The sequence below is a fragment of the Colius striatus genome, chromosome 3, assembly GCF_028858725.1.
Source record: "Colius striatus isolate bColStr4 chromosome 3, bColStr4.1.hap1, whole genome shotgun sequence".
NCBI classification, from domain to species: Eukaryota; Metazoa; Chordata; class Aves; order Coliiformes; family Coliidae; genus Colius; species Colius striatus.
Window position 1 is genome coordinate 65,159,445 of NC_084761.1, and position 21,999 is coordinate 65,181,443.

Sequence of the window (21,999 nt, forward strand, 5' to 3'; positions counted from 1 at the left end):
TCCTGGAAACACATCTTTACTCTTATATGCTATTTGCCCTGATTTACTTGCTGTATATACTGAAAATAGCTTTAAAATTACAGTAATCTGAGGGTAGTGGAGTTCATACAACATTTTGGGTTTATATATTGTGGTAGAAATCTTAGTCTTCCTTTAATCAATTTTCTTTTGTTAGAATAAGCAGTTGAAACAGGAAAAGCCTTGTTACTAATCCAGCTTTTCAGCTTGAAATCACACATGCAAGAATAAACAACTCAGCCTTTTGTGAAAGGCCCAAAGCTGTTGATTCATACAGTAAATCTCCCAGTGAAGCGCACTGAGCAACAGTAGACAGGTGAGTTTACTACCACCGTATTGTGACACATCATCAATCGTTTTCTGCTACCTCTTACCTTTTGCTCTTGATGGAGAAGAAGGGGATGAGCTAGTTAAAGGCTTTCTAAGGGTGGTATATGGGCCTTGCATATCTGTACGGCCCACACTAGGCCTGTTTGCGTTCTGGTCACTGTGCACCCTCTGATGACTTACAGCAGGTTCCGACTTCCTTCTTTTTCTATAGTCACTCGCTGTACTTGCAGAGCTACAGAAATAAACAGTGTTAGCAGCAATCCAATCCTGAAATCAGAGTTCAGGAATTTCAAAAGCAGGCTCATAGTTATTGGCTTATAGATTAGGCAATACTAACAAATACATCGAAAACATGTAAAGTGGGAAAGCGCTGGTCTCAGACATCTTACAGCATCTTTCACACAAAAAGCTGAGTTTCTTCTTCACCTGATTGTTTTCAAGTTTTATACAAAATTGCTATGTCATTTTCATAGTGAAGGCTTTGAAATAAGTGCATCAAGTTTTTTTAGATTACGTTTTAGTACTAGAAATTCCATGCAAAGATGGAAGAAAACAGAGACCAAGAACAGAGGAGGTAGCATGCTTAGGGAAACAGCACTGGAAGTGCTGCAGGCAGTAAAGGTAAATGATAGATCACTTCAGTTGAGACAGAAGCTCGGGGATGTTAGTGGAAATACCCAGAATACAACATGGCTTATTTTGAATGTCCTTGTGAAATAAAAGTAAAATTTACAGTCCAGTATTAAACCACAAATAGTGTCCCTCCATGCATCTCTCCTCATTTGGTAAAGTTTAAAATCTGACTCTCTGCAACATCTGCTGGTTTCAGGTCACAAAGAAAACCCTTGGGCTGTATAATCCGTGTCTACTGAAATCATATATGGTATTTCTTACCTAGAGGGCCTGTCCAGGCCTTTGTCTGTTGAATAGTGATGGTATAAGGAAGTCTGTGAAAACAAACATACAAATCTGTTATATGTCTGCATTTGAAAAAAAAGTGACAATTTCTGCTTATCATGTTTGATTATGCTTTGTTACTCTGTAACAAATCCTATAAAAACAGAATATGGTAGTTAACATCCTGGGCACTCCAGCATAGGTACTGCAGTATTTTGTGAGAGTACTTCTGCAGTTTTTAAAAAGCATCACCAAATTTCATTTCATATTCTCTTTCACTAAATGTTTTTTCTTTTAAAGCACTGCTAAGTAATGATCAAAGTCATGCTTCTCTCTACCCTTGTGAAATATAGACACAGAACAGCTGAAACAAATTTCTCCTATAAAAACATAAAAAATCTGAAAATAATTCCCTCATGTGCAAGTGAGGCCTGTAAAACTCCTCCCCCACAGTTACTTACCAAAATCCTACAACTGTAAATCCCATGATGTTTTTGGCCAGTTGCTGACCACCTTATATTCCTAGTAAGACAGTTCTTATGACAGAACATCAGTCATTGCTTAAGGAGTTACCGAAGTAGCTACTGCACGAACGCTGGAAGATGGAGTACTGCTCCATAATTTTATTATTAACACAAAGTCAACCTTAAATGAATACCAATTTTAAATCAACCACTTCATACTCTTCAAGCCTGCAGTCAGAATTAAGTGAATCTATAATTCTGGTAATTAGATATGAATCTAGAATGAACTGCATGGTCCCTGGGGTATTTCTTCACAGGTACAAAGCAGTGTTCCCTGATGGACTGGAAATGGGACTATCATACATATTTGCAAGCTGCAAAAACCATTTTTCTCTCTACAGAAGCCTTCTAGGTTTTTTCCTCTGTATGGAAAAATCTTTAAAAGACTTTTCAATGTACAGAAGGACCACAGAAGTAATAGCACTCATGGCCTGTGTAAGTGCTTTTTTTTTTTTTGTTAGATATTCTTTTATCCAGTGATTTAAATTGCAAGTTTATTATAGGACTTCACTCAGATTTGTTAATTGACATTTACACGTACTTCTGGAAGTCACCCAAAGTTCAGGAGTTTTTGGGAATAGATTTCAGGCAACTGTATATTTCAAATGCCATTCTACTGTGTTTAATGATATTCTGTGTTTTAACCACTTTTCAAATCAAAGAGAGACTTTTTACAAGGGTACATAGTGATAGGACAAGGGGTAATGGCTTCAAACTGAAAGAGGGTAGAATTAGATTAGGTATTAGGAAGAAATTCCTCACTGTGAAGGTGATGAGGCATTGGAGCAGGTTGCTTAGAGATGCTGTGGACACCCCATCCTTGGCAGATGTTCATAGCCAGATTGGATTGGTGTTTGAGCAACCTGGTCTAGTGGAAGGTGTCCCTGCAGGGGAATGGACTAGATGATCTTTAAGTTCCCATCCAACCCAAACCATTCTATGAGTCTACGATTCTACTTTTAGAAGTGGAGCACTAGAAAGGCAACATGATTGTTCAGTTAGAGTTCATTTGTCAGTAAGCTTCCTTATTTAAGACCTGCATCACATAACAAGTAATGCCACCAGGACACTAACTGCAGTTTTAATTTCTGGATTATAATGACATTTATTACATTGTGGGGCAGTGAGAACCACACAAACATGATACAATACGGAACAAATATTATTTAAAATTTGACCTAAGATAATTTCCATTTTCAGTATGGAAAAATGGCAGAACTGAATTCCTGATACTTCTCTCAAGTCATATCCATTTCAACTCTGAAACACTGTCTTAACTCTAAAACACCATGGCAGAACTAGCTCTATCATGGATTTCTGTTAGATTAAGCATTATGGTTATGAGCTTTATCCTGTTGGTACTGCATATGCAGAGCTCTTGTTCCTCTTGATTTCAAAAGAAATTTTGCAGGGAACAAATTTTGAAAACAACGTTTGGTTTTAATGTTGGCAAGCAGGCTTATGGCAACTCTACTGCTTTACCAACACACAGCACAAGAACTGGCCTCTAATTGAAGGAATTTAGTTTCTGGCCTGTTTCAAGGCTTCTTGGTGACCTTGGACAGTTCAACATGGTAAGTTTTCATCCTGCAGACTCTCACGCGCTTTTCATTTTGGGGGAAATAGCAAAGTAAGCACAAGTCTAGGAAGAAAGGAAATCAAAGCTTTTGGTTATAATCACTTCTCCATTTTCTTCCAGTTTATTTTTAAATAGGACTACTGGACTAAATCATGAAACCACGATGAAGGTTCCAGTTCATTGTGTTAGTTACTTGTATATTGAAATTTGCTCATCTTTGCATCTGTTCAGAATGCACTGCAAGACTCGGGTAATACCTCTGAGTCATGTGCTCTAGGAGTAATGCATCTTTATGAGACTTTAAGATGTCATTTAATATTCTATCACCACATCACTGGCAAAGTTGAGGGAGTTTCTCTGGTGCTGCTGCAATTCTTACCTGATGGATACAGTTAAGTTTTTCCTGTCAGAACTCAGTTAGCCTAAAATCTCTGAAACTGCTCCGAAACAACAAATGGGATTTTATGTTAAAGTGCTACATTGTTCTGTATGACAAATGCTTTGTTTTATAATAAAATGAGAATCCAAAAGAATAGCTTTGTTCTTTTTCTTATCCTTATCCTTCCACTGCTGCACGGTATCACGGATTCTCAGATTGTGTCAACTGATGCTCAAGTTCCGGCAACACAGAACTCTGCTTCTGTGACGTGTGCTATGGATGAAAGAAGGGAGCTAGAAATAAAAGCTCCAAAATTACATTAGTGCTATGCTAAAAAATAGGGCTACTTGTCATGCAGTCATTTACAGCTCAACTAATACAACCTGTAGATCCATTAGAGAAGATGTGACCTCCTCTATTCACCTGCATCTCTTTTACAGTAGAGAAGAAACTGCATGCAGTCCTCAGTGTGTGCACTACAGCAGGAAGTAGAAAGTGGCATCGAAAATGGCAATATGTTCACCTACTAGGAACTGCTGTTGTGTTTACTCTTTGTAAATGAACATGTCCTTAAGCAACATTCATCTGCAACTTCAGCCTGTGTATGAGAGATCTTCTCATAATCTGGGAATTTACTTTCCCTACACTACCCACAAAACATGCTCTGAGCCTGTTCTGGGAAAGGTCAGAGTCTTATTTCAAAGCTGGCCTCAACTATCAACCTCATCTTTATTGACCAGTCACCATCATGGTGTGGTACCAGCAGAGCAAGGAAACTCGGGCTTACAGGTGATCTCTGTTAGAACTGTTGCATGAGGGGATGCAAACATTGCAGATTATTGTTATTGTGGGGTTTATTATGCAGATGCCAACCCCTTCCATTAGAGACTGGATTGATGTAATCTGTCACATGATACCAGCCAAGCAGCCACGCATCACTAATTACTTTCCACCACTTGCAATGGCTTCAGGGCTTTACAGACCACAATGCAAAGCCTTAAGGGCACTGCAGATCCCCATTGCCTCCTATGGTAGGTGACACAACTGAACCAAGCTGGAGAGAACTTCTTTATCCACAGCATTCCCCAGGCCTGTGTGTTAGTGATCAGCCTGAGACAGCAAGGAGTGTATGTCATGCTGAAATTGACTGCTAAGTTAGTACAGGGCTGTTGCTTTCTATCCTTTAAGATACTCTTTACAACTTGAATGTAACTTGCTCCTTTGTCCTTTCTTTGATGCTTCAAGTTTTTTTCTATATGAAAGATACTGTATGTTGCCCATTCCACAGTACTAATTTTTACCAAAAGTATATGTTACTATATAAGGACTGTGTGGAGTTTGTACCTTCTCCCTGCTGGCAGAGCTGTGCTGATGCAGTATAAAGGGGAAAGGTGAAAGCAAGTGGTGGATATGCTTGTGTTTTACTGCCAAGAGTGAGCACCAGTGTTGTCCTATCAGCTGTTAGGCATTTACTGACCCATGATTCCTCCAAGCCACTTCCAAGTGGCCCAGGAAAACACATCTCTCCCAGTTCCCCATTTCCAAAGCTAATTAGGCATCTTCCAGAATATTTAATGCTGCCTTATATGGATACAGGCTGTCTAACAAAAATAATTACGTATTGGAGACAAATACCTCAAACTATCAAATACAGACCTTGTTGAATGCTTTGATTCAGTTCTACTCAAAGCCCCCAGGTATATATTTGCAATTAAGCTAATGTTTTAGCTGTTTCCATGCATCAAGGCTTTAATGGTGACTGAAAATTAAGAAAAACAGGGTAGGCAAAAGTTGTAAACGACAAACAGGCCTGTTTGCATGATGGTTCTAATACTTTAACTAAAGTTATTTTGAATATTTCCTCCCCCTGGAGAAATGTTTAATTTGCTGTAGTTTGTGAACATGATTCATCATATTCAAATATTTTCAAAGTTTCAAAAGAAAAGATGCATGTCTTTGTAAATTAAACACAGAGAAAGGCAGCATTACTTAACAACTGTTTTACCCACACCTACCAAACATGTAATACTTCAAACAATCATGTCAGAGCTTTTAAATTGTCTTCCCTGATAAGCAGAGTACTATCAAATACTACTGGAGGCCTAGAAGCTTATTGTCTCACAAAACTAGGCCCAAATTTCAGAACCATGAGGTTTTTCCAGGTTTATAGATCTTAAAAGCAAACCAGAGTAAGTTGCAAACAATTAACAATTTAGGGCCATAATTTGCATTTAATATTTGGAGAAACTATGGAAGATGGAGGTGAATCATGAACATGAACGAAGTAAAGCCACCACCACATGAAGTAAAGTTGTCATTACAGGATTCACTGACTTTTGCCCTAACGCTAAAAATGGGGAGGGAGGGGAGAAGGAATGAAAGCCTGAATCTCTCCCACTCAGAGTAGGGCAATGACAGCCTGCTACCTGAACTTGCTGTGTTTTGTTTGGGGTAATGACAGTGACTGTCAATCCTGCAATTACAAATTTACAACAGGATTAACTGGAGAAATGATCATTTAGCCACAAAGGCTTTTGCTTGAAGTACAAAATTTGCAGTCAGATAGTTTAATTAAAAAATATTACTGATGTGTTTGAAAGCAATGAACTTGCCCAGCTCTGAAGAAGTGGGAATTTGTCAAAGAGTTAGAGACGTACGGGCTGTTGTGTATTTCTGAGTGTTAATCTCTGAGAATTTTTGGGGATAAGGACTCACAGTTCCTAGGATTATAAGACCAACATCCAAATGCATTAGTTATCTGGAAAGATATGAAGACAAAGATACAATGATTGTGAATTAGAAACATCTCATAGCTAGATCAGAAGGAAACCACTAAGTTTTAACAAACCTAAGACATAAATGGCGAGCACTCCAACCCTTCTTCCCAAGAGAATAATCTGAACAAGAATCACTCATTTACCTCATTGGAAACACCAGAAGAACTGTCTTGAACATAGTCCAAAAGCTTTTTAGGTGGCTGCGTCATAAAAGCAGAAGTGCAGAGATGAAATGGAGTGGAATCAAAGGCAGCAAGGAATGAAACATGTGGAGAAGGTGACACAGTTAGAAACTTAAGTGTTGACGTCAGATACAAACAGTGACACACATGGGAAGAACGGAAGGAAGAATGTGTTACAATATTTTTTAAATCATAAGCATCTTAATGAAATGTTAGTAACTTTAGGTGGCAAAATTTACAGCTGGAATGGTTGAATCAGTACTAACAGTTCTAAAATACTGAAGGGACAGAAGAGTGTAAAGCATCACAGTTATGTTCTGCTGCTGAAGTCTGAATATATTTTATCTTACGGGAAAGGCTATTCTCAGATTATCATTACCAGTAAAAGTATTGTTGATGTATTGCTCATCAGAAGAAAGTATCTGGACTGCTTCTGCCCCCATGGAGCAAGAGAGGGTCAAGGCAGTCTGCAGGAAAACCTAGTTCTCCCTCCTGCTTTGAGGACAATGTGACTGTTTTATCCTTGTGTAAAATACACAAACAGCCTTTGGTCCTCACATCCAGTTAAGCCTATGGTATTTGCAGATGACTTATGAGTGCCTAGGCAACCAAAGATGAAAATCAGATATCTCTGCTCTTGAGGTATTTCAACCAAACAGAGCTTTTCAGGTTTATAATTTTAAATGGAAATGCTTGTGTTAGGGCTAAGCACCTGTTTGCTAAGCCCTTTTTTTTTCAGACCTGGCTATTGGGGAAAATTGGAGAAGAACAGAAATCTGTCAGTTTAAGCAGGTGTTCAGCATGAAAAGAGAGCAAAACTGTATCTCAGTGTTCAGGTGCAAAATACGTATTCTGTCTGTATGCATATCAGAGAGGAAAAAATGAAAAAAAACCTCAGCATTTACTGCCGTAAGCAATTTGTATATGGCTGCATGCATTTCAATTTAGACACCTTCCTTCACATAAAATACATGATTTGTCACTTGGCATCCCTAACACAAACTTGACATGTTTTTCTGTTCTGATACATTGATCAAAAATAATCCAGCCAAATGCAAAAGATTTTGGGAGACCAGTAAACATCCCTGTTTAACATGCAATTTGTCTTGTTCTTAAATATTTACACACTAGCATTTGTCTAATATCAAAGCTATTAAAGCCACTACTCTGGCAAGTTAAGGGTCCACTTACAAAATGTCATATGTATGAGATGACTTTATTAAGCTTTCTCAAACAGAAAATAATAATAACTTTACTGGCATATGGTTGCTAAATTTGCTAATTTGTAAAGTCCTCATTGTATCTTTCCCCCCTCTAATGTTTATGTAGCAATATTCTGTCCTCACTTACCGGACGTCCAAACTCCAGTTCTGAAAAGAATTTATACCAGGGCTCATTTTCTAAATCTATATCATCTGGATTTACTCGATCAGTCTGGAGCGGTTATGAAGGAAAAGGAAAGGAAAGGAAAAGGCACACACTGAGTAAGGTGCTAGAAATGCCATGTCACTTTAACACCACACACACAAACACAAAACAAATACGGGGAAAGGAATGGAATAAAATCAAAGAATGAAGATGGTATTTAAGACAGAGAATATTCTTGTTCAAGAGCTGTCATTGACTGGTAGTTTCAGTGCTTTTTGTTGCTGACCTTCTGGTGACTGGAAGATGTTAAACACTATAAAATTACTCTTTTAAGGCTAAGAGGCTTCTCTGACCTCTTCTACATACATCATTGCATTACTTAAGTACACTTAACGCTACTAAAGATTCCTTGTTAAGAAGATGGTTTAAATGATCTTCAGCATAGGCAAGAAATTGCCCATGTGACCAGCAATAAAGACAGAACTTTATCAGTATTGTTTTTGGTCTTTGCTTGTCTTCTCACAAAGCATGTTTGTTCTGGATGTAGCTGTCTTGAGGCAAGCACTGAGCAGAGAGAAGCATTATGCATCATGCAGACGTGACTATATTAAAAAGCCACTTCTGTATGTGTAGTGGAACTGGTATATTTTAAATCCTGTGGTCAAAAAATAGGGAAGAAAAATATTATGCACGCCACAATGTTCATTTTAGCAGTATTTTGCAATGCTTTATCTCACACAGCCTTGTTCACATAATGAAGCATTTTTTTTTTCCACAGTGAAATACATTGTTTTCATCTGAAAATTCTCAGAGCAGAGGGAGAAAGTAGCAAGTGAAGACAGCACTAAGAAAACTCTTCAACGAACAGAAGAAGAATAATCGACAGATGTATTCAAGTAGCATGAAAACATGACAGTGCAAAACAGTAGAGCTCCCAGTGGGATATCTAATCAACTGTAAACTTGTCTGCATTAATTAATTTCTAAATAGCTCCAGTTCCTTTGTAGGAACTTTGTAAGCTGTGAGGCAGCACAGAATTACAGTGAACTGTTGGCTTAAAGAGCTCTAAAACAGAGAAAGCCTCTTGTTAAAGATTTTTCTGAATTTAAAATGTGATTCTCCACAACTGTAATTATCTGAACTTAGATATTAATTATGGTGTGACCTCGAAAGCAATACTCAAAGAAAAGGACAGGGTCCTGCATAAGGAATAATACTAGTGATTAAGTACATAACACCTTTTCCTCCTGAGTCAAGCTGTCACCAATACATGAGAGCAATCACATAGAGCTATTTCTGTTTCCTGCAAGAGATAACACCACACTCTTGACCATTTTGGGTAATTAAATATCTTACAGCAGCTCTCTTGCTGCCTTTGACATTACAGGAACAGACTGACAACTTTGCCCTATTGAAAGGTCAACAACCCTTTTGAACTACCTTGGTGCTCACATATCCATGAGTTGTCATTAAATATCTGGACACCAACTGCTAGTTTATAGATTTATCTTCACAATGTCCATTTCAATGTCCCTTTCTTATTCCTGTGAACAGAGTGGTAAGTGAATGCCAGCGATGAACAACTTGTTGTGCTCCATAGCAGGGTTAGGAAGTGAAGCTGCACTGGAGTTTTGATCTTACGTTTCCACCATCCACAGCCATAATTCAGCACTAATGACACTTGTTTCAATTCAACTAATTCATAACCAAATCTTTAGTAGAAAAACAGCACTGAAATTAGTTTCATGATCTGACCAGTAAAGATTTGTGACCTTAACAGAGACTATAATTGATTAAAGAAAAAATATGTGATTCTTTTCTGCAGAGAGATGAAGGCATCAGGGCAAAAAAAGACAGACCCACAATGCAGAAGATGACTTCACTATGTATCAACTTGATTCCCACTACAGAGCGCAAATACTACAGAGTATTCAGTTTTTTGCTTACCTTAGAAAAAAATCCACAATTCAGATCTGAATAATCTGAGAAGATGGGACTAAACAATTGCTTTTTCATCACTTCTCCACACTAATTTACAGTAAATTGAAATATTTATAGCACACATTTCACAAAAATGTTAATATCAACAACTGAGTGCAATAAATAAACCCTTGAAATGCATATGGTGTTGAAACTGTGGAGCTCTTGGCACTACAAATCCAGGCCTATAGACATTACTTGCTGGAGTAGTGGGCAACAGCCTTGTGGGCTCCCCTGGACAGCAGCAGCCCCACAGCTCCACATCGATGCACTGATGTCCCTTGCAGGGAGCTCAAACACAGCTTCAGACCAGCTGGGCTTCCACCCAGCTAGCCAAAGAGATAAAAATGGGAATGGGAGATGGCTCCCCTTTTATCTTCAAATACTCTGACAGCTTAAACCTCCCTCTGCATTTCTGCTTGTAAAGAAAAAGCTAAAACTAGTGTATTTTACGTAGTTTCTAAGTTCTTGAGTTCTCCTTATGTAGCAGTGTGCGAATTAAATGAAAGCATGAGAAAGTGTGTAGAGCCAGCTCCGTGCACCCAGGTCCTCCCTTTATTTGCAGCTGGAGCCGCGGGAGGGCGGCAAACGAAAAGAAACGGCTGGTTCCTGCCAGCGATGGAGACGAAGGGCTCTCCATTCCCTCTGCTACCCAGACCAACACACCTGCAACTGATGTCGCTCGGCGTTCAGTGTCATTGTAGCCGATTGGGTCTTTTTTCTATTATCTCACCTTTTAAGAGACTTAAAACGAGCTAATAATTTAGACTTAAAAAAATGGACTCGGTTTGATCTCACAAAGTATTTCCCCAGCTGCTTGACTAGAAGGTAAAAACTATAAAGTAAATTCCCCTTTTATCACCTATCAGTCAAATCAAGTCACATTCCTCTGTCCTTCACCTAGTCATTTAGTAACATTTTTATTACTTGTTGAAAATATACCACTAAAGATCAGTAACTTCAATCTTTTTGCTGCTCTCATCAGAGGGACAACACAGCACTCAGTACATTGTCATTTAAAAAGCATTATGTCTACAGTGTTTCATGTAGCTTTGCCTGAGCTTGGTTTGATATTCACAGGTAATAATCAAAAGTATGCATTTAAATTGGTGAGTTAAATGGATCTCACAGGACCAAATTAGTATCTTGTATTTGCAAATTCATATGCTGTACTGAACTCTTTGTACCATAAGAAGAATACTATACTCTTTGGAACAATTGACTGAGATATCTGTCATAAATTTGGCTTTGGCATATTTATTAGCTCTGCTGAGTATGCTTTTGCTCTTGCTTTTTGCTTTTCTTTTGGGGGGGACTATGTTTAAATACCTACAGTAGCTCCAAGTCCACTACCACACTGACCTAGTCTCTCCAGATCTTTATGAGAAAATGCATGTTTTAATGTCATATCAAAACATACCTATATGTAGAATTTCTCATTTCTTTTTAAAACATACTGAGATTTTTTTTTTTTTTAGTTGACAAAGTGTTACAGAAGTAATTCAATGTAGCAGCTTTCCCAGCTTTTGGTAGTGGAGGAGGGGCTACAGGTGTGGCTTCTTTAAACAAAGAGCTGCCAGAAGCTTCCCCAGTTTGAAGACCCTTCCAACCCTTAAGACTCTGTGATTCTGATAGGGCCGATGCCAGTCAATTCTAAGATGGACCCACCGCTGACCAAGGCCTGGCCAATTAGTGATTGGGTAAGGCCTCTGTGAATAACGTATTTGAGAATGTCAGTGGAGAAGGAGGAGGAATGTACTTAGACACTGGAAGAAACATTCCCCTTTGACCTGTAGTGAGGACCATGGTGAGGCAGCTGTGCCCCAGCAGTCCATGAAGGTCCATGGGAAAGCAGAGACCCACTCACAGCCCATGAAGGACCCAAAGCTGGAGCGGGTGGATGCCTGAAGGAGGCCGTGACTCCGTGGGAAGCTCACTCTGGAGCAAGTTCTTGGCAGGACCTGGGAGCCTGTGGGGAGAGAGGAGCCCACACTAGAGTAGGTTTGCTGTCAGGACCTGTGATCCTGTGAGGGACTCATGCAGGAGCAGTGTAGCAGTGGGAAGTGTGAGGAGGCCTCCCCCTGAGAAGAGGCAGCGGCAAAGTCCATCTGTAATTAACTGACCGCAACACCCAATCCCCATCCCCTGCGCTGCTGAGTGGGAAGGAAGGAGAGTCCTTCCCACTCAGGTTGAGTCTGTTTTACCTGTGACACTAATTGCTGAGTGATCTCTCTGTCCTCATCTTGACTCACAAAACTCTTGTTATATTTCCCTCCTGTCAAGTTTAGGAGGGGGAGTGATAGGACAACTTGGTGGGTATGTGGCACCTAGCCAGGGCTAAAATGTGAGTGTGGCACACTCAGCTAATACCAAGCAGAATACTCTGATAACCATCTTGAGTTGTCAAAGGTGACCAAACTTGCATATTCTAGAGAAAATCTAAATTTTTCCACTACTGTAAAAAATCCACCAAAACCCAACAGGTCTGCAGCATGGTGCAAGCTCACTCCATTTCTGCTATTTGACAAAACAATAATTTAAAAAATTTATTCTAACCATAAAATCCCCTTGCATATAAACTCAGTAGAAAATTTGTATTCTGAATATATATATAAAGCAAATTAGACTTGAAATTTAACCTGATAGTTTTATTTGACCAGCACGTGTACTCTCATGCTTAGACTAAAACATCTAATGAAATAAAAGCATCTGTTGCTTGTACCAATGTTACAAAGTCTTTCTTTACATCAACACTAAGACTTTTCCTTTCTTGCTTCACTGCAGAGAGACATGTACACGTGTGAAGGAATTACTTCACATATACAAGGTTGAAGCTAGAAAAGAATAAAAAATTAACTTCATATTACATAAGACTAAATGGTTACACTGCAATTTACTCACTAAAGCTAAATATCCATGGTGCAGATGTTATTAGTGAAAAAGAAGAGTGTTTCACTGATTTGCAGACACTGGAGATGGAAATATACATCAGAACAACCTATGTACCACCTTATCAGTGCTGTGTTACTAGAAGAAATGGTAACATTTTCTGAGCTTACTGAAACAGGAAAAAAAGGAGTCGTCACAGCATTGCTTGGAAGACTATTCAACAGCTTAATGTCACTTTTAGTTATTATCTCAAAGGATAAATCCCAAGTCTCTCTGTTTTGTTGCTCTTTTATACTCTTACAAGTTCCAATTACAGAAGAAAAAACATTAATTTCCTGTTTTATGACAGAACACTGATACATGATACTGCAACTTGAAATTACACTCATCTTTTTATGTCCACAACAAAGATAATCATCTATCCCTAACCAATCTATCCATTTAATGTTTATTACGAGGTCATTTATTTTAGGTTTCTCATTTCTCACAGTCTTTTGACCTACTGAATAAGGATCTGCTGAATAATATTTCCAAATAAATGTTAGTTTTACATTGAATCTCATTTTATTATATTCTTCCCGTATTTCTAATGTCCACATTAATCATAACTGGTTCCAGCATAGTACCTACATCAATAAAAAGAACAATGATCTTTCAAACCTCACCAGCCTTGTTTATTGTAAGATAGCTGTACACATTTTGGTTTTGGTTTTTTTTGCAGATCATTTTGCAGATCATAAATGCTCATATTTTACAATATTAATGAACTACATTTATTTTTATATTCCTTCTTTTGATTCATATTTTCTTTTGGTATCATCAGAACAATTTTTCAGCCATTAAAAGTCAAATCTTTTGAGATTATCAAGTTGAAACACTTAACTTGTGCAAATACTGACAGAGTTGAGAATTGGGAGTTTTTATCTGAATTTGAAACATTTCTGTCAGATGTTAGTTTTTCCTGTACTCACAGAATAAACTTTTGACCTACTCTGATGAGGATCCTTTGAGAAACTGTGACTTTTGCTTTCTACAATCAAGTCAATGAACACAAGGAAAGCAAATGCTTTATTGAAAGCAAAACTTTTTGTAACATGGTCCAAAGGAAGTATCTAACTACACAAAGCAAAACATCAGCTTTATTAACAGCAGAAATTCTAGACTGATCAAACTGTGATATCTTCACATCTTCAGCAGTTTTTATATCAGTTAGTAACATTACACTAGTGTCAGCACAATTTTCATCTCCTATATTCTACATTAATTCCTGTCTTCCAGGCTTTTACAGCTCTGAATCCTTCATAAAGTAAAAAATCTCTCAATTTTATCCATGAATATTATTTCTTCGCCTGTTAAAATTTATCCTACAAAGAGATGTATTTACATCAGCTAAGTCTAAACCTCTTGATTGAGAACATAAAAATAAAATGCATAAGTTAAAAAAAAGGATTTAGGAACAGCCAGCAAAGCTAATTTTTTGCTGTCATTTCATTAGTTTGCAAAAAGTGAAAAATCTTTTCTGAGATTATGCTCATCAGCACTGAAGTTCCCATAGGAATTATTTTTTCCCATTATGTAAGTAGAGAATATAATTTATTAGAAAAGTGAGGCCATTCTTCAATGTAATGTTGAAGTGATGAGGTACAGTGATGAGGCCATCACTGTAATGTTCTTGTTTTTAACTTGAATCTGCTGTTATTCTTTGGCATTGGCAAGGCTGGTAGATGACCTCAGTGTGTATAATACAGGCACAGAACAAATGTTATCACCTTTTAAACAAAATTGTTGGGTTCACCTTCACGGTAAATAGTAAATCCCACTTATTTATATTGATTAATTAACAGCTCCTATAGAAATGCCAATTGCCTCTTTGGAAACTGCATCAGTTCTGCAAGAATTAAATTTTCCTGAAACACATATTAGTATTTTCTAGCTACTGAAAACTCTATTCCTTGAAAAGACCAAAAATCTGCAAGGGAAAAAGGTGCTTAGTACAGGTGTGTCACACTAGATGTACTCCATATTCTGGAACTCAATTATTTGCTTCATTTATTTTTATTTAGTATGAATGAGCTTGTAACACAATGAGCTTGTAATACAGAAGCAAACAATAAGCCAGTATTGGTTGCATAAATAGCTTCTTTAAAGTTGGACTCCCTTAACCACTTCAACCTCAAAGATCAAGAAAAAAATAATTGCCATTGATAGGTGATGTTCTCGTAAAAAAGGAAAATAGTGAGATAGCACGAAGGCAAAATAGAACAGCTGGGTGAATGTGTCTTTCAGCAAATGAAAACTTTGGTTAATGGCCATTTTGCATGCATTAAACAGCTTTATCAGACACACGAGTAAAACACCACAACTCCAATCATTATTCAGAAAGCAGGAATAGAAACTTCTAATTACAAATCCATGTATGCTCAGTAATGACAGAGTAATTGAGGCTGGAAAGGACCCTCAAAAGTCATCTAGTCCAATCTCCTGCTAAAAGCAGGTCCAATCAGATTGGGTTGCTAAGGGCTGTTTCCAGGAACACCTCCAGAAATGGAGATTCCACAGTCTCTCTGGGAAACCTTGACCAGTATTTGACCAAAATCTCCTTACATGTACAATTAAACACATCCTGAAAATGCAAACAGTTTCTTTTTATGCATTAATTAATCAGATGGCATATGTGCTGTTAATACTACCAAAAAGGAGCACTGGAGATGCATGCGGATTAGAAAAAGCAGCTTCCATTAATTCACAGTTCTGCTCATCATCCATTATGTTTACAGAGTGGTGGTTTGACTACTTGGAAATATCAGAAAAATCTAAGTTTAGCATATAAGCCAAACCCATATTTTCAACACAACTATCAGGAAATAGTGAAGAGAAATTGCTGCAAATTCATATTTGAAAAAGGACCTTCAATATTCATCCATTATCATCAGTAATAAATATCAAAAGGAAGACTTCTCACCAAGCCTCTTCCTGCATTCCCCATTTCACTCACATGTCTTACCGGTCTTTCATGTTCAAGGATTGATGACTTTCCCGGCTCATACTCAAAAATGCTTCTCGGTTCGGAACGGAACTTGCGGGTATCGACCTTTCTGTCAGGGGGGTCCCAGTCATTTCTAAATAAGAAATAGGAACAACTAAATTAACTTACTGTCATCACCATCTGCTTTGCAGCTCTGTGCAAGAGAAACATGCAAAACCAAATGAATTCTGGCACAGTTTCGCTTTCCAGATTTCAGCTGTGAAAGGTCCGGCCTAGCTGCCCAATGTCTGAACCACTGAATTACCTTAACCTGTTTCCCACAGATATACTCAGTACAGCAGGAAAAATACCAGCCTATGTGATCATACATACATTTGTTATAACTAGTAGACCAGTCCAAAAACTTCCCTGACATATTGTGTCAAATACCATGACCTGTCTTCTCAAACTGCAAATTTACCACAATTATTTCATGTACTATAATAATATAGGCAAGCGGTAGATATTTTTGTCATTGTACAATATGATAGTAAGTCCTTATTGAAAAAGTTACAAGATTTCCTGAGTTACAAAATCTTTCATTTCATACAAATGAGGAATTATTTTGAAAGACTGTGTAGAAGTCTAATAGATGCTCTTCATCCTGATCTGCAGTAGAACTGCTCCCAAATATTCTTGTAAGTGATATACTTACTACTTACTTCTTTGGAAATTTGAAAAGATAAACAAAACTAAGAATCTGGCAGTTGATTTTAGGACAGAAAGTCTCTGTTGTTTTCTCTATAATTATAAATTTACTTTTAATTTAATAATGCTATGCGGAGAGTAAGTAACCCTACTACTGTATTTTTTGAGTCATTTACCATGTTATATTAATAGTTATCTATAAATTTTTGAGGGGACAGGTGCTATGGCAGTGAGAGTTACCTTATCAAGGCAGTTTTTGTAGTCACTACCTACATTGCATATGGAAAACTGCATCGCTCAGATGTCTTTTTTATTTATCTCTGCATAAGATGATGCACTAGTAACTGAAAGAATGGGGGAAAGGGAAAATCCCGCCAGCTATTGTCTGTATTTACAATAAGAGTATACACCGATTAAATTCTGTCAGTTCTATCAACCTTTCTGATATGACTTGGTCTGATGTGACCTGACATAATAAGGCACATGTCACGTGGTTTAAAAAAAAGTCCATGGGATAGTTTTTGTTTACAGTATGTTTGTGAGTGCAGTTTCTGGGACACAGACACCTTCTATTTATAAAATGCCTTACATTTCAAAGGGAAGCAATAATACATGGCTCTATTGTTTGTTTTCCCTGAGGAAAAAACTAGTTTCAGAACAGAAAAGGTGGTATTTTTTTAAGAAGGAACAGGAAAATGGAAATGTTCTGATCAAGCTGCACTACACTGCAAGTCACTGAAGAAAAAAGGATGCTACTGAAACTCTCATTTACACTTGGTTCGCCTAATTTACAGTGTTCAGCCTGTAATCCCTTATGGACTATATTTTTTATCCCAACTGTTAATGCAAACTACATCTTGCCTCCCAGTTATGAAACTGTGATACATGTGGACCTAAGCCTCTTACGTGAGATTTTAAATTCTCAGGCTTTATAGGTAATTTAGAAAAGAATCTCCCTATGGCAGGAGAAGATTGACACACTATAGCCGTCAGCATCAAGCAAAGCATAACTAATGTGTTTGGCATTCCCTCGCATGGAGAACGTAGATTTCCACTGCCTGTCTTATCACATGGGAGATTAAAAGGAGAGGCTGAACATCCAAATTCGGTGCTGAAGCAGTTATTTTCAAGCTTGACAAAAGGAACTGCAATAGGCCTAGGTTTCTGTGACCAAGGCATTTGGCCCAGCACAGGATAATGACTTAACACATCTTTGGAGATCAAAGCTAAATAGATCCACATTTTGGTGCCTTCCTAACAAAATCTACACTTCTGGACAACTTGCTAGCAAAATTCAAACCTCACGGCCCAACTCTAACCCCTAGCATTTCCTCTTGATAACCTGCCCTCAGAAACAGGAGTAGCTAAAACCAATAACCATCAAGCAATCTCCTTTTCCTCTGCAACAAGGGTATCTGCTAGGATTACATTTTGGATTGCCACTACTTAGTAAGTTTTCAAAAAGCCATGCTCGTAGCCTTAACTTTAAACACTTAGTATGGTATCTTCTTATAATATTAAATTCAAAACGTGAATCACTACTGTTTAATATAAATTCAACTTCTACATATAAAAATGTTTGCAGTGTTCAAGGTGACAAAAATAGGCAAATTTGGTTTTGTTACTTGAGCATTACTAAGAGAGGTGGGCTTCTAGCCATATATGGAACAGAAAAGTGATGCTTCACATATAAAATATATACATACATACACAGACACACACAATTAAAAATGTATAACGTAATATAGTAATGTGTAATATTCATGAATGTAAACACTAAAGAAAGAGCTTTTTGCTTGAGCTGATAGCTACAGATATTATATATTAAATCTATTTACAGATATTATATATTAAATCTAGTTACAGATAGCTGAGGAGTCCATAGAGTTTGGGTGTAAGGTGTTTTGTGTGGCTTTATCCAAAAGATAAGCATTTCTTTCCTGAGTTAAATATTAACCTGTTCCACACTGGACTCTAACTACTGAGGATCTGGTTTTGCACAGCAAATTTGAAGCTGGAAACCCATGAGAAATCTGCAATGCTCCTTTAATCTGTAAACATCTTCTTGGTCTGCCAAAATGGATAAGGGAGATTGAACAAATGACGATATAAACCACTTTGGGGAAATGTGAGTTGACTGTTACACTCTTACAATTTTGCTTTTCCTTGAATTTCAATTTACAACATCTTTCAGGTCCTATCTCTTTGCTACTGGGTACCATAAATAGTCTTTGCTACTCAGAAACAAACTATTCAAGACACTTGCTAGAGCACGGATTGTTCTGAAACACAACAAGCAGGACAATCCTGCTAACGAGAACGAAAACCTGAAATGCTCATGGTGGTATCGCTTGTAAGAAGATGCACCACTTCAGTGTGTTAATGAAATGGCAGCACCACACATGATGCCCACACTACTGATGAAGATTATCCCTCATCACCTGGCTATCCCTGGATTAAAGCCCTTTTGGTTACATTATTCTATAGCTGCTGTTCTATCCTTTGCCACGTTCTGTAATCGGATGACTGTACACAGCAAGAAGACTTTTTGAAAATACACTAACTTACTTTTCTGGTATAGATCTCTCCCTCAGACGATGTGGGGGTACTGGAGGTGGCACATGTGGAGGTGGTAAAGGGGATGAGATCTTAAAGGCATCGGAGCTACTGTCAGAAATGCTTTTAGACAGCGGCCTGTATGTCTGTGTCTTTGCAGCTGGGTGTGCCTGAGCAGAGAAGGATGGACTGTAGCTACCTAAGAGAAACAAAGCCAGAGATAGCCACGGCATAAGGAGAAGTTTTAATAAAACACAACACAGAATGCTACATGAAATCCATAGTTAATAAAGCTGCAAGGTTACAAAAATGTGTACATGCTTCTTCAACAGTACATTGCTGGATACTATGTAGCTCATTAGAACACTTTTAATATATTTCTATATAAAACTACAAACACAAAGATAAGGTGCAGCATAATTATAATAAATTAATTACTAATTTGGGGGGAAGGGAGAAGTTAATGGCTGTGTATATCCATCATCGCTCCAAACGACCCCAGGCTCATCCCTCCTCTCAGTTGTTCTATGCTCAGAAGGAAAGGAAGAGGCAGGAAATGCACATCGTTTCCATTGCTTTAACAATTACTGTTAGTCTGGGACAACTAGGCAATAGCATATCTTGAAGAAGATCACAAGAGTCAAAATGGATCTCAAACAACCGACCAGAAACAAATGCTCTCAACAGTACAGAAAAAGGCAGCATGACAGTGTTGAATGCAATGAACACTGAAAAATGGAAGAATTTTGCCTGGCATTTTGCACAAGATGCTGTGGGTTTTGAACATATAGTCTATTCACACTTCCATTTTTGGTTTCGTAAATAATTTTCCCACACAGTTATGTGGTTCTGAAAGACACAGTAATTATATCTCTTAAGTGAATATGTCTTGCAGTTAAAAATCATCAACACCAGTGCCTTTAGCAAAAATAAAGAAGATCATAAAAGAGAATGATCTTTATCAGGCACTCATATTGTGTATTTTAAAAGGTGTTTTCCTTTTTCTCTTCTAACGTCAGTAATTAGCTTTTGTATTTTCACACAGTAGTTCACTTTTATTTTGATAGGGAAAAGTAGCATTACGCACAATCACTAGTGAAAATTAATGCAATGTAATCAAGAAATTACAATATTACAGTGTATCCCATCTGCAGGAAGAGGCCCACAGCTGCAATTCATTTCTCTGGTAAGAATGAAACCAAAATTAAACTTTGTTTCATTTGGGAAAAAAAGGCATGAAAAAACACCAACTGAGATCAACAGGATGATAAAAAGTGGTTCTGTGAGCATTATCAAAGTAAGCACCAAGAGTTGAGTACTCATGTTACTTGCTGACAATGACAAAACACTTGTTTTGAAATGAGAATAATTCATACCAGTACCATATGCATATGCAGTATTATACACGTCTGTGTCGTCATCTACAAAAAGAAATACATGTGTTTCAGGAGTGCAATACAGGCCAGATTATCACAGCAATGCAGCTTTGTTTTTGCAAATAAATCCAAAAGATTGGTAGGCAATCAAGCTGTATTTCTTTTCCCCATTTCCTAGGTGTTTTCTAAAGACTCTCTCTTCATATTACACTTAGCACAAGCTGCTTTTACCATCTTATTGATAAACTGGTATCTTCTGGTCAAGTCACTCACATTGTGTACTAACTGATTAGCACCAAATTGCAAACTGTTGCTTTTCGTCTGGTACTGTCCCTTTCCCAAGCTCAATTTCTTCCTTTCGTCAGCTCTCCTCTACTAGGGACTATTAAATTGTTGTTCCTATCACAAAAAGTAAAGTCAAATATCTGCTATGTGACTAGTGTTCAAAATAAATCTTGTTAAGTCAAAATTTTCCTGCTTACACTTTTTATTCTCCCACTAACATTCTGTGGCACCATACTGAATGCAAGCTCTGCCTCAGACAAATGAAATCTCCTTCCTTCCTTGCCATTTCCACTGTTTCTTGGCATCCTTGGTGACAAATGATAAAGGACGTTAACTCTAAAGCTAGTAATGTCACCAAAGCTCCATTTCAGCAAAACCAAGTGAGACATCCTATGAAAAAGATGCAATTTAGACTGAAAATGAATCCTCAAAACACGTTGTTTACTAGCCCATGCAGTTTTAACACAAGCTCTCTGAAAAAACACGCTATGATGGGAGATTTACAGTGGCTAACTTCTCCTCCCTCTGATTGGAGATGAGAATCACTTCACTGAGCTCACCAGTGACATGGAATCATAGGGGCTGCTCTTTTTAGTACACTGCAATTTTTAATCAGGTTTTAGTAATACAATTAACTCTTTAGAACTTTTCACCGTTTAGCAGATGAAAATAGTGCTCTCTGCAGCAAAATCTATCATCTAATTTACCCATTTGATTAGATTCATTATCTGATGCTTGGTCAACACTTATATTTGCACATAGCAGACAATAAAAAAATAAGAAAAGTGCATTTACAAATACCACTGAGAACCACCCAGCCAAACGCAGCATACTTACCAGGCTTATGAACCATATGGATTTGCTTGAACATAGTCTTGTACCAATCCTTAGGCCTGTCAACTGTCTAAAGAAAACACAGTTTTTAACAATTAACAAAAAAACCACCCCAAAACTGCATGTACAGATCTGATCAGACATTTAATGTAATTCTGAACACAAAATCGATTAATTTTGTCCCTTTCTTAATATAATAGTTTTCATACCATCTACTTCAAATAGAGTATTTATGCTTTTAAACCAGGAATTCCCGTAAAAAAGTTCTGGAAGACACTGAAGACTGAGTCACTTTTGGACTCTGATCATGTAGGGTTCAATGGTTAGGAATACAGGGATTAATGCCAGATCA

At 37.7% G+C, this 21,999-nt stretch overlaps 1 protein-coding gene across 7 annotated transcripts in view; it reads right to left on the reverse strand.

Annotated features, from left to right (window-relative positions):
* Positions 1-21,999, reverse strand: part of SORBS2 (sorbin and SH3 domain containing 2) — a 159,670-nt gene that overhangs the window by 29,400 nt on the left and 108,271 nt on the right. For 2 of the 7 annotated variants that reach the window (XM_061992481.1, XM_061992476.1), the window contains 6 exons: positions 21,651-21,717; positions 20,529-20,573; positions 19,165-19,351; positions 15,919-16,042; positions 1,243-1,295; positions 393-580 (listed from right to left, as the gene is read on the reverse strand). In XM_061992481.1, coding sequence (XP_061848465.1) covers positions 393-580; positions 1,243-1,295; positions 15,919-16,042; positions 19,165-19,351; positions 20,529-20,573; positions 21,651-21,717 — 664 coding nt within the window. Of the gene's footprint in view, positions 1-392; positions 581-1,242; positions 1,296-6,647; positions 6,705-8,036; positions 8,121-15,918; positions 16,043-19,164; positions 19,352-20,528; positions 20,574-21,650; positions 21,718-21,999 lie in introns of all 7 variants that reach the window. The other 5 variants (XM_061992480.1, XM_061992477.1, XM_061992479.1 and 2 more) reach the window with 3 other exon arrangements.